Genomic DNA, 25,234 nt, shown 5'->3' with positions numbered 1-25,234 from the left:
CCCCGATCATCTCCAAATCTTTCCCCGAGTACCGAGCACCGTTTATTGAATTCATTTTCCCGCACAAAGCGCACCGGGCACGAACGACCGAGCACACACACACACACACAATTGGTCGCCGTTGTTGTGTTGAGTCGCTTAAAATTGAATTTAAAGTCGGAATGAATTTAAATCAATTTGACATCAAGGGTAAATAAACGACGGCAGGGGGTTAGAAAATGGCAGTGCGGCCGTACCGAGGACCTTGCCGTACTTTGTCAGCCTTTTTCCCGCGTCGAGCATTGGTGCTGGCAGCTGGGTTGGTTTGGGCAGTGGGGTTTGGTTCGTCCCCGGCGACGAAAGGATTCTGAAGCATTCGTCGCATGCACGAACAGAAGGGATCGAAGTCGCAACACTGATGTGATGCGTGTGTGTATGTGTTTCCGTTTTCATCAAGATCACTCCATGCATATGAATCTAATTTCACCGTAGCATCAGCCCACTGTTACACCCCTAAATCTGCATGAATCGAAGCCCACCGTTGTGTGATTGCTGTTGGCGTTCGGGACACAAACCCCCACGGAAGTTGTCCGGTAGTCGAAATGGTGGCAAATGGCGTACAGTAGCTACAGCACGCAAAAAGGGGGATACATTAAATAGCTTAACCCGGCACCAGATACCTAGCCAGCGGTTATCCAGCGAACCAGATGATATCGGCGGAACGAACGAAGTATTGAAGCATTCAAAACCAAACTACCCGACCTCAGTGCCGTTCTTCAACTTGTAGATTCTGGTGTCCATTCTTCGGCCTACGCAACAAATGACAGTTATAGTCCAGTGCTTCAGGCTAATGGCTATTCAACGGGACAGCATCCTGGACGTGATATGTCAACCATATTGGATCCAACCCTTCCAAAACTAGCTAGAGATATGTAGAAAAATGTCATCCTCTGGGCCACTGTCCCGCATTCAATTTAAAGCACTGAAGACCGGTTGCGAGAGCTCTGTGAGACTGTGACTAGCGTTAAAGTTAACGAACTGCAGCTGGAAGTTTGGAGCACCCCCACAACCCGTATGCACTACAGCGAAAGAACTTCACCGGGAAGAATCTGCCCTCAAAGTTGGCTGTGGATGTACACATATATACCATAGACCTGACCGTGCTTGTTGTGCCGTAGCGGGAGCGGGCACACATTTCTGTTCGGTTTCGGCTCGAGGCTGGGCCCATGCACACAGTCCTACTTCCCGAACCGACCCGTAAACACCGCCGCGGCCTGTTACCTACCCGACTGCTGCTGCTGCGAAATTCATATTTGATGAGATCTAAAAAGGTTTTGGAGTTATTTCACCGCCGCGAGCCTGTATCGCCTCGGACCCGGGGGGTAATCTTCTCGTTGGACTGTGGTTGTCGGAAGTTAGCCCTTGCCCGGTGCGCCCGGCCTGAGTGCAGAGTGCCGCATTACGACTGAAGTTTGTGGAAAGTTCTACACGGTGTAAGAATTCGAAAACAAAGCGATATGCAGGATAGGGCGAGTGGCTAAATTAGCATTAATGTTGATGAGCAACCGTCTGAAAGGTGACAGCCAAATGCATATTCTTTGTATCTGTTTTTGGAGTGAGACTTGAGCGTTCTGATGAATCCTTGAGAATATCTTGAGCTACAATATTTTGCCTTTACCTTTTGCCAACTAAGCTAACAAACTGTCCCATGAGTACCCGATGATCAATCGCGGCAATCAGACATTCCTCCTCTCCCCACCTCACTCTCCGGCCCTTCCCCTGAGAATTGGAAAGCCCAGCTCACTGAGGTACCCGCGTCGCCATCCAGGTTCTCAGCGTTGCCGTGTCGCTAAAATTTCGCAAACCACCGACCGGAATCCATTTCATGGTTCACCGCGCCCAAGAACTGCAAAATGTCCATGTGTCGCACCGTTTGCGATATTGCCCGGTACAGAAATCGCTACCAACAACAGAGCAAAAAAAGCCTGACGAAGAAGGAACGAAAGGGGTGACATTTCGCCACAGCTACAAAACTACGGACCATTGAAAAATCTCGGCACCCAATTTATGGAGCCTGTCGAATTAGAGCCAATTTTTTCCTCCATGCCCACTGCATGAAATTGTAGCACACAAATCTTTGGCCTGTTTTTTTTTTATGTTGTAGGACAGAATCCCGCCGGGACTAGTTGAGGTCGAAGCGGGAGAGTGAAAGGGGTGTGTTTTTGATTGTTTCATGCGTGTGCGTGTTTGGCTACTGAAAAAAAGGGGCAATAGAATTGAAAACGATATCTGATTGTGTATATTCTGAGAAGTTTCCGTCGAGATTTATCAGATTCTCTTGGTGATGCCTTATCCTACCGAATCCTACCTCAGAGCTTGGAGTTCTAGAAATTCTTGGTGATACCATGAACTCCGTGGAAATACTTCACTTGGCTGGGATCTCCGATAATGGAAGCTAGTTCAAATCGAACTCCGTGCTGGTGATGCGGAAACAAAAGTAAATCAATGAATCGATGATAAAATAGTAAAGCCCCCTTCGTTTTTTGAGGAAGTTCACACAAAAAAAGGGGTAAAAAGCCACAGCCATCAGCCGTAGCGAAAGGCAACGCTTAAAGCATGGCGAAATAAAATTACCTTCACCGTAGTCGACCGTGAGCAAACCTCGGCACATCCGCGGACCATACACGAAGTCACACGCCATGTCCGTCCGGTCGAGAGATGTCTTCTTGCTAGTTATTTGGTAAAGCTAATCGATAAATTGGAACGAATTTTATTGCTTTTCGAACGCCGCGAAACCCGGCGAGGTCGCGCTTGCTGATTGCTTCATCCGGGGGGGGGGGATCCGGGGGAATTTTGGATGGAATTATCTGTAATCCTTGGTTGTAAATGTTTGGTGAAATGAGATCGTCCTCGTTCGAGCGGATATTGGATAGGTTTCACGCGTTGCGACATTGGTGACTTGCTGGGAAAAAAACAGCCACGGATTCTAAGGATATCAGGAACTCTCAGGAAAATCAGGCCAAGACTTGACAGTATAGATAGTTGTGATAGATATTAGAGGGTAAGTGCTCTGATAAAAAGAGATTCCAACTTTCGCCCTATCTATATGCCGGGAAATTGTGTGTAACATATGCTCCCCAATAAACATCTTTATGACTTTGTTTTGTTTGATATAGAGACCAGGCACAAAGAGGCTCCCCAAGAACTTGTCCGTCCTCACTAGATGAAGAATAACGCGTATTAGAGCAGCAGTAGTAATCTCCCATTAAAGCTTAAGTGTTTTCCTGAAGCTACGCCACCCATAAACTGATGTTCTGCCAGTGCCGCAGTCGCCTACTTGCCCGTGTAGTGTCGGTGCGAAGATTTCACGTTAGGTCCACTGATTAATGGCTGCTACTGGTATGATTAATATGCGCTCACGTTGGCAAACAACAAGTCTCCCATCCTCGCCGATGGGCGCACCAAGGTGCGAGACCCAATTCTTGCACCCACCGACTGGATCCCTTGCTGACATCCGACAACGGGAGAACGGGTTGACACAACCCGAGAAGAAGCGAGGCGTCCCGGAGTCTTCCCCAACCTCGGCGTAAGTTTGTGTCTGCGAGTGACGATTAATTGTCTCAATTTTACGGCACAAGGCAACCGTTTGGTGTTACCGTCTTTTTTGCTGCTAACGATGTGTGCCGATTGTTGATTGGATTTGGGAGGGCGAATGGCATCTTCCATGTTGCCGGCGTGTCGTTGTTTTGCTTTGCAAATTCTTCCCAAAACACACACACACACGCTCGGGGATGTACCGGTTGCCATTTTTCATAGTTTGCGAAAGCGTACCGGGTGCCTCCGGGTTTCGTCTAAGCCCTGCTGTGCTGTTGGAAACTGTAGAATAATTTGGCAAATTGATTAAGATTAACGAACGCCCTAGACAGTGCCCGTCTAAATAGCATTTTGGGGGCGAAACGGTTGGGACTTAGAGAAAATGGGCGAAGTCATCGCACCAGCGCAGTGTTCCTCAGACCATAAAACAAGTGTCTCCATGCTTCTGAAAACAATACACAGGATGAGATATAGCAGCAATAAGGCGAGGAGATCATAATAGAGACCCATATATAGGGTACTGCTAGGTTAAAGGATTTCTAGAGCATTTCTCCAAACATTCCCAGCTTAACAACAAGAGTAGGACAGTGGAAATAATTGGTGTAGACGATGTTTGCTTTTGACTACTCTTTAGGGGCCGTCGCGTTGTGAGAACTTGGTGAGGGTTGTTGGACGTCTTAGAATCTACGGATCTAAGGCCTGGACTGTATCCAAAACTAACAAACCCCTCGTAGCCGCGTTAGATATCTGAGACAACCACGAGGAATTCTTCTCCGAATGTGCAGGAGAACATTAGTGATATAAACACAAATAATGGCTGTACTGATGAGGTCTTCAAATTGTCTGGTGATTTCACCGTCTTGAAGCGAATTAGACTCGCCAGGCTTCAATGCGCTGATAACGTCATGAGAATACCTCTGAACGACCCAGTACTTTAAGTCCTTGTAAGTTGTCCACATGGACAGAGAAGGCTTCGCAAAGGTCCCAGAGGTTGAAATGGAGTGATGGCAGTAGGTCTGCAGTAGGTCAATACCTCGAATGAGGTTCTCGTCTGTTTTCAACGGTGACCTACTACCTGATGCAACAACTCTTCTTCAGGAGTCATAGCCGGGACGACATCTTACTGACCTCCTGGAAAGCTGGTCTCAGTCGTATCTGCGGTCTGATGGCCTCCACAGTCACCTCTTCTGCGACCTGGATATTCACGTCACTTCCATTCGTGGCGATAAAGCGAGGACACTCAAATATAGGACCTTAATAGCTTAGATGCTATGTTCCATCAAAAACGCTCCTTGTTTTAAACACGGAATGGCTGACGCTATTGGGCTGACTGGAGCAAGCTGATACTTTTATAGCAGCGGCATCTGCTATAATCATTTAGCCACAAAATACCATCGGTTGCAACAACACCAACAAGGACGCCAAAAAAAAAACAAACAATTACGCTGCATGTGGTACGGGTGCAAGGATGTGAGCGAAATAAATAAAAAAAAACATTGATGAAATGAAATAACGATCACATTCCAGCCATCCGGAGCTGACAATAGAAACAATTAAAATCCATCACATTGCGAAATAGTTACAGGACAAACAAAAAAAAGCCCTTCGCACACACACGCACAAGTTAAAAATAACAATAAACCGGAAGGGCGGCGGTGGTGGAGTGGTGGCATTCGCAATAGGAGGGGGTGTGATAAAACCTCACCATCGATATTTGTGGTCCGGGGGAAATCGTTTTTGTTTTATCAACGGCGACCAACGCCAAAGACCGCACTGATGGTTTTCATTTTTGATTTAACCCCAAAACCCAATGTAACCATGAGGAAAAACAAAGCCATTGCGCGAAAGATGACGAGGATGATGATGGTGGGGGACGCGAGGGCATGGAAGAATAGTTGGCAAATTATGTCCCTTATGTCCAGGTTCGGCGAGGGCAGCAAGTGTGGGCGAGTACGGGAACTGTTTCACTTTGCTGCCCGGTGCTTTGCGGCTGGCATCAATCCAGGCGCATCATTGGATCCTGTTCCGGCGGTGGATTGCCTCTTTTTTTGCATTTCAAAATCCATTTAACGGCTATATTCAATTCCATCGATACAGTGCAGCGTGTCCCAGGATGTGTCCGTTTGATTTAACGAGCGGGTGGGTTTTTTTTTTGCTCTCTCTTTACTGATGTCCCCTTATGTTGTGTCCCCACAAAGGAAACCCGGGCGAAGATGCGTAAGGTGATGAAAATCGGGCACTTTGTATGCCTGACGGCGTAGATGTGCGCTGGACGGTACAATACGGTCGAAACCTGCTGCCGATTATTTCTATCGCCGGTCGGTTAGTTATTTTTGTAGTCCCCGAGGGAGACTTCATCTCGGTGCCGGCCTGTAGCTACCTGACCAGGCAACCAAGCTGTTTAGGAGGGAGCACGGGAGCCTAAAGAGCTGGAGACTGAGCAGAGGCAAGAAAAAAAAAACGAACATCTCACAAAACTGTAAAAAAACAGCTTGTGACAAACGTAATGTCCCTCCTTAGCAAAGCATCCTAATCATAGCCGTCCATCTTGCTGAGTAAGCGCTAGGGGCCCTTCATTATTGCCCTTAATAAGCTTACTGGGAATGGGAGGCAACAACAAAAAAAGTAAACAGAAGCAGTAATACACCTCCCCCGATTATAGGCATTTAAATACATACTGGGGGATGGGGATTGTGTGTGTTTTTTTATTATTTTATTTTGCGCTTCCCTTTGCCAGGTGATTTTTGAGATCCGAGATTTTTGAGATGAGATTCGTATACATGTGCCTTTATACTAGCTATATCTATTTGGTGTTTGGACGGTATATACTCAATCTACGTGCTATGGTCGTACCTTAAGTTTTGTTAGAGTGGTTTTTAAGTTCAGAGAAAATAATTAGAAATATTTAGGTAATAATTTGATGAATTTATGCACATCTTGTGACCATTTTTATAGCCATTTTTTATAAGGATCTATCCTTATCCGATTGGATATTTTTCAAAAGGTTTAGGTTTTATAGCTTAACTTTTTTGTACACGCCCAACAACCGTAGCTTAACTTGCTGTTAGACAACTGCTGGACTAGCTATTAAATATTGTTGTTACAACTTCTGAACAGAGTATTTAGAGCAGCTGAAATTATCCTGCAGAAAACCGACTTATTTTGCTTAAGTTTTTTTCAAGCAACTATATTATATTATTATATTTTTTATGCTTATAAAACGATTTTAGAGAAAAAAATAGATGAAGTGAAAAATTATCAAAAAACACAATGCAATACTTTGCACATTTGCGGTGTGGCTATAGGAACTGGTGTCAGTGTATTCAAAACATCCGTTTTGCTGCGAGCGCCGCAAAGTATGCAATCGGTTGTAGCACAAGTTTGATTTCTTTTAAATTTTTCAATGATCTCTTCTAAGAATACTTGGTGGCGATGCTCGGTGATAAAGAATCAGGAATTCACTGTAAAAATTAACGGTGGCTTACTATATTGCTATATTTTACATTAAAAAAATCAAAATTAAACTAACAAGGCAGGCACACCGTGTAACAAGATATCGTTAGTGATGTCTTACTGCTTACAATTCTCAGACCATATAGATCGCATACTCGCACGGGAGAAAAAAGCAAAAGTAAACCGTACCGAATGAGACTACACTCGTTGCACAATGCACACATATATCACAGCCAAAATCCGTTTCACCATCCAATCGGTGGTGCAAAGAAATTGAGTGATCATCGCGTCCAATAAAAAAAAGGACACCGACACGCACACACTAGGAGACCCCTTTAATGGTCCCGATTCGCTATGGTCCCATCGGTGAAGACCTCAGGATCAGGCTTGGGAGTGTTGCACGTTGCATTTTAGATTTTTTTTTCGCTATCGCCAACAGACAGGACCGTTGGGATGGTAAAACTAGGCGCGGAGCTGTGTAACCAAATAGGAACAGGGAACAGATTTTGTTTCAAATTTACATGCCCATAAAACCGTTGAAGATTCGCGAAACGTGCATTTGTGTGCACAAGTAATTACTCGTTCGTTATCCCGAACGGGGGGTAGGGGGGTTTTTGTGCACAATAAGTTGCGGAAGCCAGAGTTCCAGAGATTTATTGACAAAAATTTCGGGAAAGGGGTTGAGCCGGAGATGAGTCGTGCATTTTGAGTTGAGCGTATGTAAAAAAGGCAAGAATTACACACCGAGTTCGTTCCGGTGTTGATGCGACGCCGAACGATGTGTTTGTCCAAGGTATTATGCAAGGATCTCTATTGACAAGGTACTGCACTAGGTATGGGAAGGCCGGGGGAAAAGTAGGGGAAGTACCATTTGTTCACATGCTTGGTTCGGTAATTGAGCGGAGAAAGACCTGCGAACTGGCAGCAGCTTCTTTCACCGATCACCTTTCACGCACCGGCACAGTGCGAAGAATCGTGAGAAGCAGATTGAGGTTGAGGGCATCAGATATTCGCGATTTCTTCCGGCGTGATGGCTGGTGGCGGGATAACAGGGTACACAACACCACCCAGCACCATCACACCTTCGAATGGCACGAGAAAATCGGCACGATTTTCGCAACGACCATCCACGTCTCGTCTCGCAAAACGCTAAATGCCCCGGAGGCCCTAAAGTGGGGAAAAAAAAACCCCGGGATAAATCCCGACCAAAAAAAAAAAGCGAACCGGGGTTGCGGCAAGGAAAAGGAACATTAAAGGAAGGAATTAACAACAACAGCAACAAAAAAAGACACACACAACACAAGCAGCGAAAACATTAAAAGCATAAAGCATACAAGCGAGAGAAAAAAAATATGCGCGAGCCCTAATGACAGCCAAAAGGGTTGTTAACATCTCTATAAATGTTGCACACACGTGCAGACGGTGTGCGCGCGCGCTCCTGTGTGTGTGTGCGTGATTTGGATGATTTTTGTTGCCAAATTGTTGCCGTCATTCGGGCGCAAGGAACGTTGGATAGTCACCCTGGGATAGGAGAAGAAGCGAACCACTCTCACACACACACAAAACTCAAATCATCATCAATGAGTGAGGCGGAAGCGCAAGTTGGTGGAAAATCGCAATCGTGTGACTGGCAAATAAAAATGTGAAAGGAAAGAAAAAAAAAAAACAGGCGACGATAAAAGTGAGAGAAAGTGATAATAAAACGGCAGGAAAAGCATAATGTGAACATCACGCGCTGGGGATAAACAGGCGGCAAAAGCGAAAAATAACAAGCTGCAAATAGAAGAAGAAAAAAATGGAAGAGAACCCAACAACAAAAAAGCAGCCGGAAAAGCGGGGAAAAACAAAAAGGGTACATGAATATGATATAACCAAAGCGAAGAGGACAAAAGTTAAATACGAAACAATCCGTCACACATAACACGGGCGCGTCGACAGCGCCACCGGAACTACATGCAAACGAGAGCAGCAAAAGGGCACAAAAATAAACACCCGAAACCGAGCTCTGGTTGCTGGGTTGTCTGGCTGCAGCGCGTCACCAGCGGTACCTGGGCGAAGATTAATTTGCTTACGGAATCGGTAAAACACTGCGCCACGGTCCTGGAGGGTGCGAAACGCGGACGGCGCTTTAACAAACAGACCAACCCGAGAGGCGAGAATTAAAAATGCATCAACAAGCGCAAGTATGTGTGTGTGAGCTGTCATTTTCGATGTCATTTCGGTCGATCAAATCACCCTTTTCAGTAGGTAGTGGTTGACTGGCTCTGTCGATCGAAACGGGTAAAATGATTCCCGGCGGCCACAGGAGCGGTTTCGTATGCGAAGGACCTTCGATGTGAGGTCATTGGAGTTGGAGTTTACCGTGCTCAGATGCTGAAGCTTTGGAGAGATCAGCGAATGCGGGAGCTCCAAGAAATCAGAGTGAACATCCAGGACTAGGAAGCAAGTTTCACCGGTTACTGAAATATCTTCAGATTGAGATATCGTCATGGAAAGTTGGTTCGTTAGTAGCCAGAGGTCTTCTATCGATTTCGAACGACGAATAACTAGAGATACCTCTTGGCTTTCAGACTCTCCTATGTAGTAGAATCATGTTAAAGGATCGAGTTAGTGACACATCTCCTCGGGTTGGAGATCAGATTTGATGCAGGGGAGAAGTACATCTTTGAAGTCCCGTCCTAAACTTCAGCTAGGACTTTTCTGAGATGAGGCGTCCTCTGAGATAAGGAATCTGTCCAAAACGAATTTCGTCTAGCCACGTTCAAAAGAAAGATGCCTAGAAGGATCTTTGGATCTGTGCGATGTTCAGCTGCTTAAAATCGCCAGGCTCAGATGAGCCGGTTATGTCATGAGAATGGCACCGGACAACCCATCCTGATAGAGTCTTTATAAGCCGTCGTTATAAGGTTTGGGAAGCTCAGATGCCGAGACATTTGTTTGATGGACAAGCTCCAGAAATGGAGTCCGATTGAAACAAAATGAGGTTCTGTCTCTAACCACACGCCTCAGTATTCCATTTGCCTACCAATACGCGCTAGCGTAAAGCACACCAATCATTGATTGGTTTTTGCGATGCCATCCCACAGATCCACACGTTATCTGCGCCCACACAGGTTGCGTTTTTCCGGGTGTTTTTCCTTTTCTCTCTCTCCCTTTCTGGCTTCTTTTTGTGGTCGTTTTCTTTCACCCAGTGGACGCTATTTTTGGCACGGTGTTCGATGCTGCTAGATTCTGCCCGATGCAACTGGACCTGGTAGCTGTTGTGGAGTTGTGGCCCTGTTTGGGCGAGGGCCGTGCTGTACTGTGCATGGGGGTTTATTTTTTAGGGTCTCGTTACCCCATTAATGTACTACGGGGGCTAGTGCTGCGTGTTACTGCGCTTAGCTCATCCCACCTCTCTGCGCCTCCTTCCACCACCTCCCACCCTGGTCCCACCTTGGTTGGGCCGAATATTGGAAACCGAGTGGCGAGGGTTTTTGCGAAAACTGGATGTGGATTTATTTCGCTGTCATGTTGCTTTTAGGTTTTCACCGCGTTCCGTTCATTTCCGACCCTGTGCACCCTTGCCGCCACCGCCTGAATATTGCAGCCTCTGGTGGTGGTGTGGTGCATTTTGGATGCGGTAGGTACTCCTTTCCCATACTCCCGTCTGTGCGTACGTCCGGGCGCCATTTTTCCACCGTTTTATGTTACGGTTGCGATTAGCAAGCAATTAAAAATATAGAATCGCACAGTACGGGGACGCCTACTATGGTGGGGTCAGCGGAGGGATGGGATTTCTAGGCCCTGGCCTGGTACTAACTGGGTGGCCAAGCGCTCGTGTGCGTGCGTGTGTGTGTGTGTGTTTTTTAGTAGGTTTACGCACCGCCAGCGCTTTGCTGTGGCTACACGCAAAGCCACAAAAAGGCTCCAAAGGCTTTTGCTCGGCTCCAATGGTGGCGACGGATATGGAAGAGTTGCGCCGGTGATGGAAAAGCCCACCCACTAGGGTTGGCACCCGACGAATCTGATGGACCTCTGGGGGCTCTTGAAGGATGAGGTGGCATCGTGGCGCACCCGAGCCGGAATAACAAAAAAAAAGCATCACAAAAACAGCAACTAGGCTGGCCCTAGAATGACGCGGAGTTTGCTTTAGAATGTGAGCTTAGGGCACGGTCGCACGCGAGAGCTGCAATGGCCGACCACAGCGGCGTTCGCGAATTTTTACCAAACCGCGCAGCATTACGCACCCGGAAAGCTGAGACCACCAAAGGCGGAGGTATAGTGCGTGGAGGGAGGCCACGAGCGGGTTGGCGGGGTTTGGGAGTTAGCGAAACCGAAACACATCAATATCGTGGTGGGCGGGATGGTAATGGGTGGCATTTTTCAACGATACCAGAGATTGAAACGCTCATCTGCACTTGGGTGCGTTCGTGTGCGTGCGTGTTTATTTTTCAATTCACCACAACGATTCGCTGCACCGATCTCCGCTTCCGCGGGTTCAATTAGAAATAGAAAAAAAAAAACACACACACATATGAACCAAAAGGAGGATTTGCTGGTCCAAAATCCGCACCCAAACCCAAGGCAGCGGAAAAGCGCAATCTGCATGTTGTTCGGCCTCAACAGCTCGGCAGAAAAGATTGATTGGGTGTATTTTCGCACCACCGCGGTAGAATATTAGCTTCCGCTAGCTAAATTTATTCGCCGAGTTTGGGTAGGGACGTTTTTGTTGTTGTTGGCTAGTGAATAATGCTACCCGATCACTGCAGCGAGTATATAATTAGGCAAAGGTTTTAGATTATAAAGCACCGGAATATTCATCTAATAAATATTAGCAAATAATTATACATCAGTAGATGTGGATGTTCCTTAATTAGGTTCCTAATTTTATCGTACGATGTCATGTGTTAAATCAAATATAAAATTTGAACAGTAAATTTCGTGTTTTGCATTTGTGCCACTAGCCTTAGTAAAATTAGTGAGTGAGATCCTTGGTCAAAGTGTTACACGACAGTATTTTTGACATGTCTGATTTAAAACGATTAACGGATATTTCAAACTGATCCTCCCTTATGTCGACTTCCCAATATCGACTGATCGATCGACATTGATCGATGCCGCAGCCAAAATAGTAAACAATGGCGCGTTGAAGCATACGGGACGTTTTCAGTGTATAAAGTGAACATTTGTGGATAAATTACGCTTAAAGTGTTTATAAAAAGCGATTAAATTGTCTCAGTGAAAGGCTAGGAAGTGTCGGTGTGTAAACTTTTCCACATTAGTGTTGAATTCAAGCTGGCTTGAATCTCCCGGGTCGAAAGTGTTGACAAATGACGCTTTCTAAGTAAGTAAAAGTACACAAATGATCATACGACGGTGCTAAAAATCTAGTTCGTTTTCCCACTCACGCAGGAAAGGGGAGAAAAATCGCTCACCATTAAATCATACCTGCTTCGAGCAGTATGCAGCGAGCAGATGCTGCTACAACAACACACTTTCTTTCGCCGTGAGTAAGCACCGTACACCGACCGCAAAGTGAATGCTAATGCGATCTGTGGTTTTTCTTTTATTGTATTTCCATCCGCTTGGTTTGCAGCACGGCGATGCGTTGCGCATCCTTAACGTGCCGCTGCAAGTGCACTTTTATTTGCACTCACAATGAAATAATAACAAATGGTTTTGCATTTCCCATGCCGTCACCGAGCAAGGTTTGATATTGGCTGGCCGGCTGCTCCTGCTGGCTGCGAGTTGCCAGTCGCCGGGGATTGGTTTTCTGACGGTGATTGTGGTTTCCTGTTTTGAAGACGCTCAACACCTTGCCCGACCGTTATGCATCTGTTCCGGCGCAACGTCACGATTTCGCTGTACCGAAAGTTTGGTTTTTCCAGCTAGTGGAAACCAGCAAATACCGGGGGCAATAGATTATCCTGTGTATGTGTGTGGGGTTAAAAAAAGTGGGATTTTGAAGTTTTTTGTTATTGGGGAGTGTCTTGTAAGAAACGACTTGTTTTTTTTTTTTATAACGAACCGCTCGTCACTCGTTTTGTTACACTGGGAAAGTCGTGCTTGGGGGTTTACTTGCCGTACCGCGGAACCATTTTCTGTGGTTCGTATTATTGTGGTTGCGTGGTAGAGTATTGATATGCGGACCAGGCCGAGAAAAAAAAAACATGCAAGATGAACCTCCAAACGATCTGTCTTGTCCGCATGACAACTCTAGAGTAATGTAAGTAAGAAAAACGGCTTTCAAAATGTGCTGTATGCGTGGCAAAGCAGAGCAGCACATTATAATTTTAATGTCCTTTAGAGTGAAACAGCTTACCCAACAATCTGCGGTGTTGGTAATACGCGCACTAGTACGCCTCATATCGTACCCAATCTGGTACACGCCGGTTGAGGAAGCGAGCAGGTTGAGGTGGAGGACGGGTGAGAGGGGGGGGGGGGGAACCAGATGGGCCCTCATGATGATATGTGGGGTATTAGCTAAGATGCGAACTGCTAGGTTCCTTCACCTTGTGGCTAACCGCAAAAGCAATATATGTGACGTGTACATCACATTCAGCGCAGCAATATGGGGTAGAAGGCTGTTGGGTCTCAGTGTCACACTGACGATCGGACGGGGTCGAGGGTGGTGTGAACCATTTTCCTTGAAGCGTTCAAGAGGCATCTCCAAGACAGATGAGCCAACACGGCAAGTCGCAACAATGAAGTGTGTGATGTTGCATCGAAGTTTGACGGGAGTTAAGTTTTGCTTGGAAGAACTTCACTAACGACAGCGTTGTTGGAATCTAGGTTCTTCAGTGTTTGTAAGGATTTCTCGGACACGTTCCCGCCTGTGATTATTTTGACTAAAAGGAGACATCCGACATTGGTCAGCCATTTGCTAGAAACCCCGCCGGGACACACCAACAGGGTTGGAAAAAATTTCCATTTTCCAAGCGCACACAGTAGCGAGAGATTAGGTTGTTGGATGGCGATATATCTTCCTCGATTCTTTGGTTGGGGTTTTTGAAGCGAGTGGAGTAGCAAAAAAAAAAAGATCTATATATACACTGGAGCTAGAGTATGGCTGCTCATGTAGCTGGAGTCTGTGTGGGAGGATGCATTAGCTGAGCGCAAACTACCCGTCAAGCGTCTGGTGGAGTTTGGTTAGTTTTGTGTGTGTTTTTTTGGTGACAGCCTGGGGTCTTGGGGTTTTGGTACGGGGAGGAAAAAAAGGGTTCTATTCCAAAGTAGGAGAAAGCGAGCTAGAGTGAGAGAAATAGTTTTGGGGTGGCGAAGTTAGATCTCTAAACGTTGCGACGACGCTGCGTGCTAGAGCGAGCAACACAAAAAAAAGAGAGAGAGAGCCAAGTAATGTTTTCCAAACGCACCACATTAGCCGTACTCATCTGGGGGAAATGCGTTGCCGGCGCAACGGAGCACCAGCATCATCCGAAAGAGCCGGAAAGAAAAGCTGCCGGAAAACTTCTTTTTCCATTTCGGGGCAAAGATGCTCGCTGTGTGCGAGTGAGCAGGCAGACAGTGTCTAACCAAAAGAATGGGCGGTCTGAAATGAGATTTCTGTTGGCGAGGAAAAACTCCGACGGTCCTCGGACCGTTCGGGCTGACGATGGTGCTGATGATGATGATCGTGGTGGTATGCTTCCCGGTCACGGGTGCCGAACCAAGACAATTTTCTTCTGTCCCGTGGAAGAATGTCGGCCGAAAAGCCGAGAAGTGCGGGAGGTGCGGGCGTTGGACAGGTGTGACACCTTCATGGGCGAACCACGAGATGGTTGGTTTGCGTTGGTTTGGGGCCTGCTTGTTGCTTGCAAGCCGGGGAACCGGGGGCAGGCAGAAAAACGGCAAACCGAACGTTACACCTCCACCTGGAGCCACCTTTTGTGGCAATACGCGAGACCGCTCGGGGTTTGGTGAACGGCACAATAAGTGTGGAATGTAAAACCAACCCGGTTCGGTTGCCACGAGATGCTCTGTTGTGGACCACGCTGGCAGGAATCATTCGGTACGGAGGTTGGTTGTTGGCTTGATGCTTCGCCAGTAACATCACACAGCGCCAGTAATAGCATATGCAAATATTTTGGAAACAATATTGATCCTTCGGATATACGCAACGCCCCAACACCAGCAGAGCATAGCTTTGAACTTTGAAGCGATGCCTCGCGTACGGCAATTCTACGCTCAGCCAGGTTGAGCTTTCGGTCCACGCTTAAAAGAAGATTAGTGTCCCCGGCATTAATTGTGTAGCTAGTTTGTTGCTACCGGGGGTTTGGCTCTTCGTTTTGGACGAACTAATCCCCTGATGATTTGATGCGGCTCAACATCTGAAGACCTCCCAGAGTTGCAGAGTTCGCTGGGTTTTTTTTTTCTCGCACGTTCACACGATTGAAGTTTGCCGACGGCGAAAAACGACGTCTCATAAAACCCGTAAGCACCCATCCTCATATGCATTCATCTTCATAATCGGTGCCGGCGCCGTACAGACATTGTGTGATTCCCGCCATTCGCGGGCAAGATTTTGGTGGATGCTCTCGCAAAAATCGCGCCCCCTCTATAAATCTCTACCGGCGAAGGTGCACAAGATGAAACCGCGGGCTAAGGGTTCGCTGCCGCACAGATGCGTTAAGACATTCGACGTGAGCGACGGAGATACACAAAAAAAAAGCACCGACAGTACACACAACATCATCAACGTCAGGACCGATGTGCTGTGAGCTTACGCTGGATGGGGAATTGATCGCTCAATAAATAACGACAGGACGGAATAAATCCGGCAGGGCTTTCGTCTCGGGCCCGGGGATACATTGTACCGAATGGGAGACACGGGCAGGATACGAAAGGACTTCAAACTTTGTCGTCGATGTCGGGGACGCTCGTTCTGGGCCGATGTGTGGCCAAATGTTTGTTGCGCCGGTTAGAAGTCACGAGGCAGGCTTCCGGAAGGTTTGGGTACGAACTTAATTTATGGTTAGATTCTGTTGGCCTGTCATTCACTGCCGTGCGGACAAACTCTGGCTGACAGGGTGCTTGGGGGGGAGGGGGTGGCTCGCTGGCAATGTTCGTTCGCTGGTAAGTGACAATGTATTGACAATGATGGAGATGCCAAAGTTGGACGTCTGATTGACTAGCGGGCTGGTGGATTTAAACTTTAAGCGCTTTAAAATAGGAACGATATGTGTGTGGAGAGCTTCACAGTTGAGATGTTACAATGTACGGTTCAGTAAAGACATCGTCGTCCAGACTTGCTACCAAGCGTACCGAGCGTAAAGACGATAAAGTTTATCGCTTCTCCGATTGCGGTCAGCGTAACGTAGCTACGGGCTGCCTCTTACTCTCGATAAGCGTCCGTTCCCTGGTGCGACACAGTAATAGCTTGCCCTGTTTTCCCGTCATATTTCATCTACGCTTTGAAGGAAGTCATACGCGAAAGTCAAACAATCTCCCAAAAAAAAAAAAAAAAAATGGGCTCATTTCTAATCAGCTTACCCCGCGCGGCAAACGGTTGACCGATAAAACATCGCCCGGCTACTGACATCTAATCTCGCCCGACCCATTTGCTTTGTCCCGGCCGGCTAATGAGGTTACAAACACCGTGAGAACGCAACGCAACCCTTTTCCGAACATCTGAAAATGGCGTATTGATTTTGATTTACGCGGGATTTTGTCGGAGTGTGAGAGGTGGCCTACAACCACCGCACGCGTGACTTCAGATTCTGTCGGCAAAGCATCTCGTTAGACACTATCGAATGTCTCGTGTCGGTAATCGTGTACTCTGCCTTCGGACCGTCCGTTGGACGTTTCTCCTTTGTACGTACGTCCCCAAGTAATGGCTGCGAAGAAGAACGTGAACCAGGGAGGACTTTGGAGTGCAAAAAAAATCCGCAGGGCTACATGTCACTTTAATTAGTCTGATTGGTGTACCATAATACGGTAGGTACTGGACAATGCTTCACCGCTCGTCAATGACACACATACGCAAACGAAAGCAAAAACACGCCTCGTCCGACATGCTTGGAACATTGGGGGATAAGGCAAAAAAAGGGGTTTAAAATTCCACAAAAGGATACAACTGTAGTTTGCCAGCGCTCTAGTTGCAGTTGGTCCCGGTTAGCTCCCCCCAGGCTACCACGGACGCTCGGCTATGGGGACGTTGCTTTGCCCCTTAGCAACCAACACCGACACTTCCATTCCGATAAACCCGATACTGCGAAACCATGCAGCGCGTTCGGTTCGGTGATAACTATAACAATTTTAAATTAATTTTCTACCTGGGTGGCACGGCATGTCAATTAATTCACCTGGGTGAGTGTGACGTGCAGGACAGCGCCGCAAAACCTCCGCCGGCTCTGGGGCGTAGAGTTGCGCCGTTGCGGCGTCAGCATCCTCGAGCTGTGCACTGGTGCGGATTCCTTCACCCTCAATACGTGTGTGTGTACTTCAGATACTCCATCCAACGGGTTCGAGGTAAGGGAGACGGCAATATGGAGCAGAGAGTCTCGGGGCAGGCGGCTGTTGCGGCTAGTTCTCCCCAGTATTGCCACCGCATCTGATGACGCTGATGGAGTTTCGGATCATAGTTTGGGCTCGGGTGAAATTCAAGCCGTTTTCTTGCTAGAATATGCCCCCGACCAGGGGCTACGCTGGGGACCCGGGGGTTAACGGGCGGGTTCCTGAGAGGTTAAATGCAATATGTGATATGTGCAGCAGCAGCAAAAAAAAAAGAAAACCCCCCACAAGAGGAGTAAACCATCGTGTAAGTGTCACATAACGAGGCTGGCGGGGTGAGAGGACCGGGATAGCGTGGGACAAGGGTAAAATGAAATTGATGAAACGAAACCCTGGGCTAGGTCCCTCCAGAGCACACATGACGGGGGCCGTTAATAGCCGTGTCGAGCGTACTGGAGCGCTCCCAAGTAACGGTAGCTCGCTGTGAAAGTGAGCTTCAGCGAGAAGCGAGGACACAGCAATCCTGAGGACGATAGCAGGCAACGGCAACGGCAAAAAATGGCGAACGAATCACTGCCGGTGACAATAGGTGGCAAACAAAACAAAAAAAAACCCTCTTCTGCCGGGCGAGCAAATAACGCAAAAACAAGACAAGAGCGCCATGTCCTGTGGATGCCCTGAAGGTTTAGGATGTTTGATGGTAACGGATCAGGTACCTGATCCGTCAACCGACACACGGATGCGCACCACACTGCTGCGCTCGGCCATCCTGAACAACGTGACGGTGTCCGGGTTTTTTTTTCCTGGTGAATATCCCCAACGCCTGACAGCGATATCGATGATACCGATACACCTATCGGGCTGTCACCGCAATCCTTCCCGAAGCCGAATCCCGACCGAAGACAGGGCAAGCAACATCCACCCCACGCGAAAAAAACGACCCCTGCCTCATCTGTTTTTTTTTTTTATTGCTATCATTTAATTCTAGTGCCTTGTTTCTGGAGCGCCGACGCTTGACGGATATATGGTGCCTGGAGGCGATATTTGGGCCCCGAGAAGTCGTCAAGCTTCCGCTGATATCCGTTCGACCTCATATACAACGGGGTGAGCTCAGTTTTTGCGTCCACATGATGATAAGCGCGGGGGTTTGATTGTTCCCACAGTGCAACTTCGATGAGAGACTACTGAGGTTTGGAGGCAGGGGTAGACGAGGTACAAGAGAAAAAAAGTCCAACCGAGGCATCGATATTGCGAGGATTGCTTCTTTGCTTCGGTGTGGATTACCGGCATGGGTGCAGCTATCAAACCGATCCGCCCTCATTCCAGCTTCTTCTTCGCTTCGAGAGCGAAGCGTTCTAGGGAGCCCATCAAACCTTTCGAGCGAACGATCCGTAAAATCTGATACTGCAGCCAGAATTCCTCCGGATTGCTGGATTGTTTCACGTCGTCCACTGCTCCGAGCGCTGTACTTCGCCGTCCACTAGCTGTCACTTTTTGGGTGCTGGTGGACATTTTTTTTTTGTTGTTGTCCCGATTTTGGGGTTTTGTTCTTTCCGCTCGGTTGTTGTGCTGACCTTTTGGGCCGCTTGTGGAGGTATTTGAGATTTGCTTTAGAACCTTAAAAAAAAAGCTGACGTGGATTTGGATTTCTTTTTCGCTATCGGTTAAACCGCTGGGCTTGGTGTAGTTAGGCTGCTGCTCCGGTAATCGGGTTTTTTTTTGCATACTTCGCTCCCCCGGAGCAGCTTACCGGCCAGATTCGGTGAGGACTGGCTACACTTGCGCATGTGAATTTTATCGAACTTGCCATCGATACTCCATGCGGCGTGTCGGGTGGATCCCGGGGACCTCGGACGACATCCGATCCGTGCGGGAGATGACTTTTGGTAATCATTATTTTCTTCCGTCCAGTGAGCTTGTGGGTGTTGTCTGGTCGACTCGCAAAAACCACTGCAAATGAAGATGGCGTTCAGCAGTTGAGATATTTGTGAGGTGCATCATAAGTTTCGAGATTCGCACACTGCGCTTGTAAACTTCCGAGTCTTGTGAAGCTCTCGGCAAACCCACCGAATGTCCGGTCTGCCAATTAAGAAGCACAGAGCAAGCAGTGTGTGTGCGCACCCGAAATGATAATTGGTGAAGTTAGTTTCGCTTGAGCAATGGCACACCGTAAACCCGACACCTCTCGGTAGAAGGGGGGTTATCCGAGCGCAAAACCCGTATCCCGGGCAACCAGTGGCACCTTTGCCGCCGGTACACCGTTTACCGCTCGACTGCACAAACGACCCGGTGTCCAGCTCGTGCCAAATGAACGGTGCAGTAAAATTAAATCACAATAGCCTCAGCCCGAGCGCACGCTAGATGCGTCCCGTTGGCATCCATTTTGCATCGGTTCCGGTTTTGCGCCGAAGGGACACGCTTTCTAAATACGTCCGCTCGGGTGTTGGGTGTTGGGCCAGAGGTTTTACTAGCTGTTGGTCGACCGCCGCGGATGGGTAACTCCCGTGTGTTCCCTGGAATCTGGCAGCATGGGTCGACCATTTTGAGTTTGTATGTGTGTGTGTGTGCGCCTTTTTTTGCGCTCTTCCGGTCGTATGTAGGCCTTGGAGATTCGAAACCATGGTGGCATGGCGGGTGGCAAATAATTGCTTTTGTGTTGCGTAATGATTAACAAACATTTACACTGTAATGACATGGACGGCGAACGTTCTGATGTCTGGGTCGGTGCGTAGTGTGTTTTGAATGCAGCCAGTGCAGCAAGGTCCGCAGAATCATTATCGGGAACTCGGAGGAGAGAGAGAGAGAGAGAGAGAAAGGGGATTGTTGGAAGGGATACTCGGGTGGAAGTGATATCAAATATGTTGATTGTGATTGCCTTTGATGACTCTGAAGTTGTACAACATGCTATATCAGAGTTCTAGAAATAAACAACTTGACAACATAGGACGTCTGGATGTGATCTCCAATAGCCAAGAAAAATTCTTATTGAGTTTAAATTCTGCAATCTTCAGTTTCAGTGGAGAGTTCCCAATTCCTGAGCACCTAATTCGGCATATCTAAAAACTCCAGTACAGCTCTAGAATAGGCTGAGCAGCTCTTAAGTTCAGTACTCGGAGAGTTCCAAATCCCAAATTGTCTGAGCAGCTCTAACATTCAGTACTCGAGGAATCCTAAATGTCAGGCATCTAATTCGGCATATCTCCAATATCCAGTTGAAACTGTAGATTAGTTAGAGCTCTAGAGTACAATACTAGCAGAGTCCCCAAATTCTAGTCACCTAATCCAGCATATTACCTATCTCCAGTACAGCTCTAAAGTTATCTGAGCAGTTCTAAAGTTCAATAATCGGAGAGTTCCGAAATCCTAGTCATCTCATTCGGCATATCTCCAATTTCCAGTTACTTCAAAAGAATAATAACAGTTCTAGACTTCAATACTAGCAGAGCTCCCAAATTCTAGGCACCCAATTCGGCATATCTCTTAAACACTCTTCTGAGGAAGGTCACGCATTAATGAGCAAAGTTGAGGAACCAAGAACCACAACCATTTCGCACACATGGTGGCATCAATATCTCTCGACAGTGTTATTGTTTTGGACCCGACGCCAAAGAACCTTCTGTCAGCAGCAGCATCCATCCGACGGATATCAGCGCACCCATACATTAAGTTGACTTTTGTGCTACCTTCTGCGCTTCAAGCATCCGGCCACCTTTTTTCCGGACCCCGTACCCACCCCGCTTCCTTTATTTGTTGTTGGTTCTTCTCCTCCTTCTGCCTTCCTTCTTCTCCGCCCCCACCCTCGCCTCGTCCTTCGTTTGCATGCTTTGATTGGTTGGACGTTAAATTGGCACATATTATGATTTGTTAATTTCCGGTGTTATTTTCTCGTTTTCATTCACCGCGCACCGGCTTTCCTGCGCCCCGCTTGCTACCCCGGTTCGGCCAATCCATCCATTGGTCCAGGTCCAGAAATCATTCCCGCGTGCCATTGTTTCCTTTTTCCCCCTTTTTTGTGCTGTGTCGCCTCGTTCCTGTTTTCAGCTGGGCTCCTTTTTCCAAGCTTTTGGGCCTTACGGTGGGCCTCCGGTAACTGCAACCGTCTGCAATCGGCTCCGACTTCGACTGCACCGGATTGATTTCGACCGTCTCTTCTTTGGTGAGCTCTTTTGTTGTGTGTGTGTGTGTGTGTGTGTGTGTGTGTGTGTGTGTGTGTTTTTGTTGGTGGTGTAATTTCTTTCCCTTTTTGACAAGCGTTCGACACAATGGTCCAGTTCTCGGTGCTTTGCCGGAGTTTTTCGCACTGACGGCTCGCTTTCGACCACTCGCCTCCCGATGGCTGAGCGTGCTTGATCGAGCTGGTTAATGATGTTGGATGATAGTGTGCCGAGGCACAAACCGGTAGCGAACGAGCGCGCGCGCGCGCGCCCCCGAAATTGAAGGTGCGCGGGTGGTAAGGTTATAATGTACGGGCAAAGTGAAATCAAAACGAGCCCAGACGGAGTAACGGACGAAACAAAAAAACTGGAGGGAGCGAGCAAATCCAATTAGGGCAGGGCAACACGGCGAAGGTGAAGTTGAGCGGATCAAGGATCCCCTGTACCATCGGGAGTTGGTACGATTAAATCCCGGGGCTCGGGTTACCGATCCCGGGCCCTGGGGTCTGATCGATATCCCATTTGACTTCTATCAGTGGCACGTCCGCCAGGATGCGTCGACCTTAACCTTCGCACCCTTTCGGAAGGTGGTTTTTCTGTGCATTCTCTTTGTCCGGATTCTCAAACATCGGCCCGGTGAAGTTGGGTGGTGATGACTTGATGAATGGGTATCGCAACTACGCTATCCGTGTCGGACCAAGAACTAAAAGACTTGATTCAACAAACATTTTCACAAAACTCCATATTGATCCTCAGAAATAGTTTCCTAAAAAAACTATTCCCTGGAGAAAAAGGCGTCCAAGAGGAAGAATGGACATTCATTGCTATTTGTTCATTGATTTATTGGTTCATTAACAAATTTGCCGCACCTTCCCGGTTCCGGGCGGCGCAACTCCTCTTGTTTGGCTTTATAATTATTTCGTTATTGTCTTTTAACCCCTCCAGCGGGAAGTTGTTTGCGGGATCAGATCAAAGTGTATAATGATGTTTCCTTAGGCATCGTTTTACCCAAAAACCGTCGGTGTAAAATCAGATTAAAATCGAAATCCATACACACACACACATGTGAACAGGCAGAAGGGCCTTATGGAAGAGGGCTTCACGGTTCGCAGTACAGCCTCGGGACAGCGAAGGGTACCGATCCAAAAAAAAAGGTACGCCAGCGTTGGAGAAACGGCGTTAAATTGATATTCATTTGAATCGGATTATATGAATCGGCAATGGCCGTTCGTGAAATTCGAGCGCGCTTGCCTTTGACTCGAACTAGCAACGATCTCCGGGCGTACCCGAGGTGGTGCAGTGTTGCAGCAAGTCGCCCCTGAAAAGGACGGCGGCAACAATATCAAACCAGCGGAAGCAAACTAGTTTCTCTTCCTGGGTGAGGTCAAGATGCAGTGTGAGCGCGCGTTTGCAAAAGGAAGTGAATAGTTCCCCGGGTGCATTACTGAGCAACCATGCGTCGGATTACCTCTTGGAAGCGGGGCGAGAACTCCGGGGCAGGAAGAGAACGGGGGGGAAAAACAAATGGTGTATAACAAAGCAAGAACGAACCAGAAAAAAAAAGGTGGAAGTAATAAAATATGTTTTTGAGATTAATCCAAATAGCATTTAATTCGGAAAGCAAACATATGATGTGTTTAGAGCGCTATTGCGGGCTCTGCAGGGCGAAAAAAAGGGGTTCCCGCCATCACCAAGGGTTGCCTTGTCGTAGCGAGACGTCACTCAACTCACCCGTCACACTAGTGGAGTGATCTGATTTCTTCCGCTCCTACATCATTTCACTGCAGCTTCCTGCATTGTTGCGCACGGTTAAAACTTCATTCAAACTTCGACAGGTCGTCGACACAATTAGAAAATTGGATGTCACCGAGTTTTCGGCAGGACATGCTTACACCAACTCCCGAGCACAGTTTTTAAGATGCAATTTTGGGGAAGTTCTTCTCCTTGGCTAGAACCTGGGGGGGGAGAGAGAAAAACAATTAGACACCGTTTCGCAAACAGACGGTATCGGTTGACAGTTCTTGGCAAAACTCGCCCAGCGAGTTCCCGTCGACCTCCAGTTTCAATTAATTTGAAAGCTTATCTCCACCCAAACCCTAACCCCTTTTTTTCTGTTCGTCCAGGAATCGGCCAGGAGGTGGCTGGGAGCAAACGGCAGGGACACATTAAATCGGATCGGAAACAAATCCACTGTGAAAAAAGGGGACCTCTATAGGCAACTTTAAACTTTACACACTGCCGCCTCTATGTCACATCGTCGGTAACGTCTTTTTTTCGTCGTTGTTGTTTGCTAGCTTTGTTTTTAAGGTTCACTGGCATAAGCAGACAGGGTGTGTGTGTGTATTGCTTGCTTGCTCCTTTGCCCGCCACCTTGTGACATGGCATTATGCAGTTCAGTTTCGTGCTTGATTTGTTTGCCGCGTTTCGGATGCGTGCGTGTGTACTTATTTCCGGGGCGGCTAAGCTGACTTACGTATGTGCGCGAGCATGTGTGAAGGGCACGGGACGTTGCGTTGCGGACGATAGAGGGCAGACCGATTAATCGGAGTCGTTTAAGAAAAAAAAGGGTTAACATCAGAAATCTTACTCTCGGTTGGGGGTGTTTATTTTGTCAGTAAGGTTCCCGTCTACTCTCGCTTTGGAAATATGATTATTCGCTCTCCTCTTATCTGAGGAGCTAGAGCCTTGACGACGACTGCGTTGTGCTGGGGGTAGTGCATTTTGGTAGGCGACTGCTGCTTGCTTCTTTTTAATCGCTCTAATGCTCCACAATAACAACGGAAATACTCGATACACAAAGAGCTTCCAAGTTTGGTGCAACGCATACATAAAGACACAAAATCTCGAAAGAATCTAAAATATGCCGCAACAACTGCTATTTGACACGTTTTGATTGTGCGATGGACTTGACTTACCCGCTCCTTCCATTAGCAATTCTCCATACGCTTCTCTGCATGAGAAGCTCTCTCTTTACTCTCTTCTCTCTCCCACAAATTCTTTTTAACCTCGCTCCAGATGAGAACCGCTTATCGCACCGGTGCTGTATCGAATCGGCCCACTTACCCACACGTCCAATCCGGCCGATCTAATCAATCATCGTTAATAGTGGCTTTTATCGTTACGCCTCTCACTCGTTCGCTGCGTGTAAATTCGCTTGTTCGACAGCGTGTCTCATTACTGGGGTCTATCATTACCTAAGCCCGTGTGTGTTTTGATGTTTTGCGGCTAAAATGCAGCTAGCTCTCGAAACAAACTGAGAAAAGAATTCAACCAAATTCCTATTCACGAGCTCATTCAGAGCTCTCAGAAGTTAATTTAAGACAATTATAGCTCATTCTATTTGGATAGACTGCTGTATTATTTTTATTTAAGAGACTTTCACACGTCTAACGTGTCTGTATGATAGCTCAAAAGTTTGACAAAAATTGGCTTACAGTTTTAGCCGATCTAGCTGAAGTCATCATTGTCCCAAAACTGCAAAAGTAAAAGTTTGCCGTTAAATAACTCTTGTAAATTTACCCTAAAGCAAGGCGAAAAAAAAACACACACCAACTCCAGACACTTTCTCCCGGATTTGGCTTAATTGATTGCTCATTGTGTGAGGGTCCATCAAACCCAGGATT

At 47.4% G+C, this 25,234-nt stretch overlaps 1 protein-coding gene across 2 annotated transcripts in view; it reads left to right on the top strand.

Moving 5' to 3' along the window:
- The first annotated feature begins 12,147 nt into the window (after positions 1-12,147).
- LOC118503969 overlaps positions 12,148-25,234 on the top strand; it is a 54,360-nt gene continuing 41,273 nt past the window's right edge. Inside the window, exons 1-3 of one of the 2 annotated variants that reach the window (XR_004905234.1) lie at positions 12,148-12,352; positions 12,421-12,514; positions 12,605-18,384. Coding sequence is in view for 1 of the 2 variants with exons in the window: in XM_036037894.1 (XP_035893787.1) it covers positions 12,339-12,352; positions 12,421-12,514 (108 nt within the window). In the remaining variant the exon portion in view is untranslated. Of the gene's footprint in view, positions 12,353-12,420; positions 12,515-12,604; positions 18,385-25,234 lie in introns of those variants that run through there. The other variant, XM_036037894.1, reaches the window with a different exon arrangement.

Source organism: Anopheles stephensi, chromosome X (assembly GCF_013141755.1).
Source record: "Anopheles stephensi strain Indian chromosome X, UCI_ANSTEP_V1.0, whole genome shotgun sequence".
Classification (NCBI taxonomy): Eukaryota; Metazoa; Arthropoda; class Insecta; order Diptera; family Culicidae; genus Anopheles; species Anopheles stephensi.
This window is presented reverse-complemented; position numbering and strand designations above follow the sequence as displayed.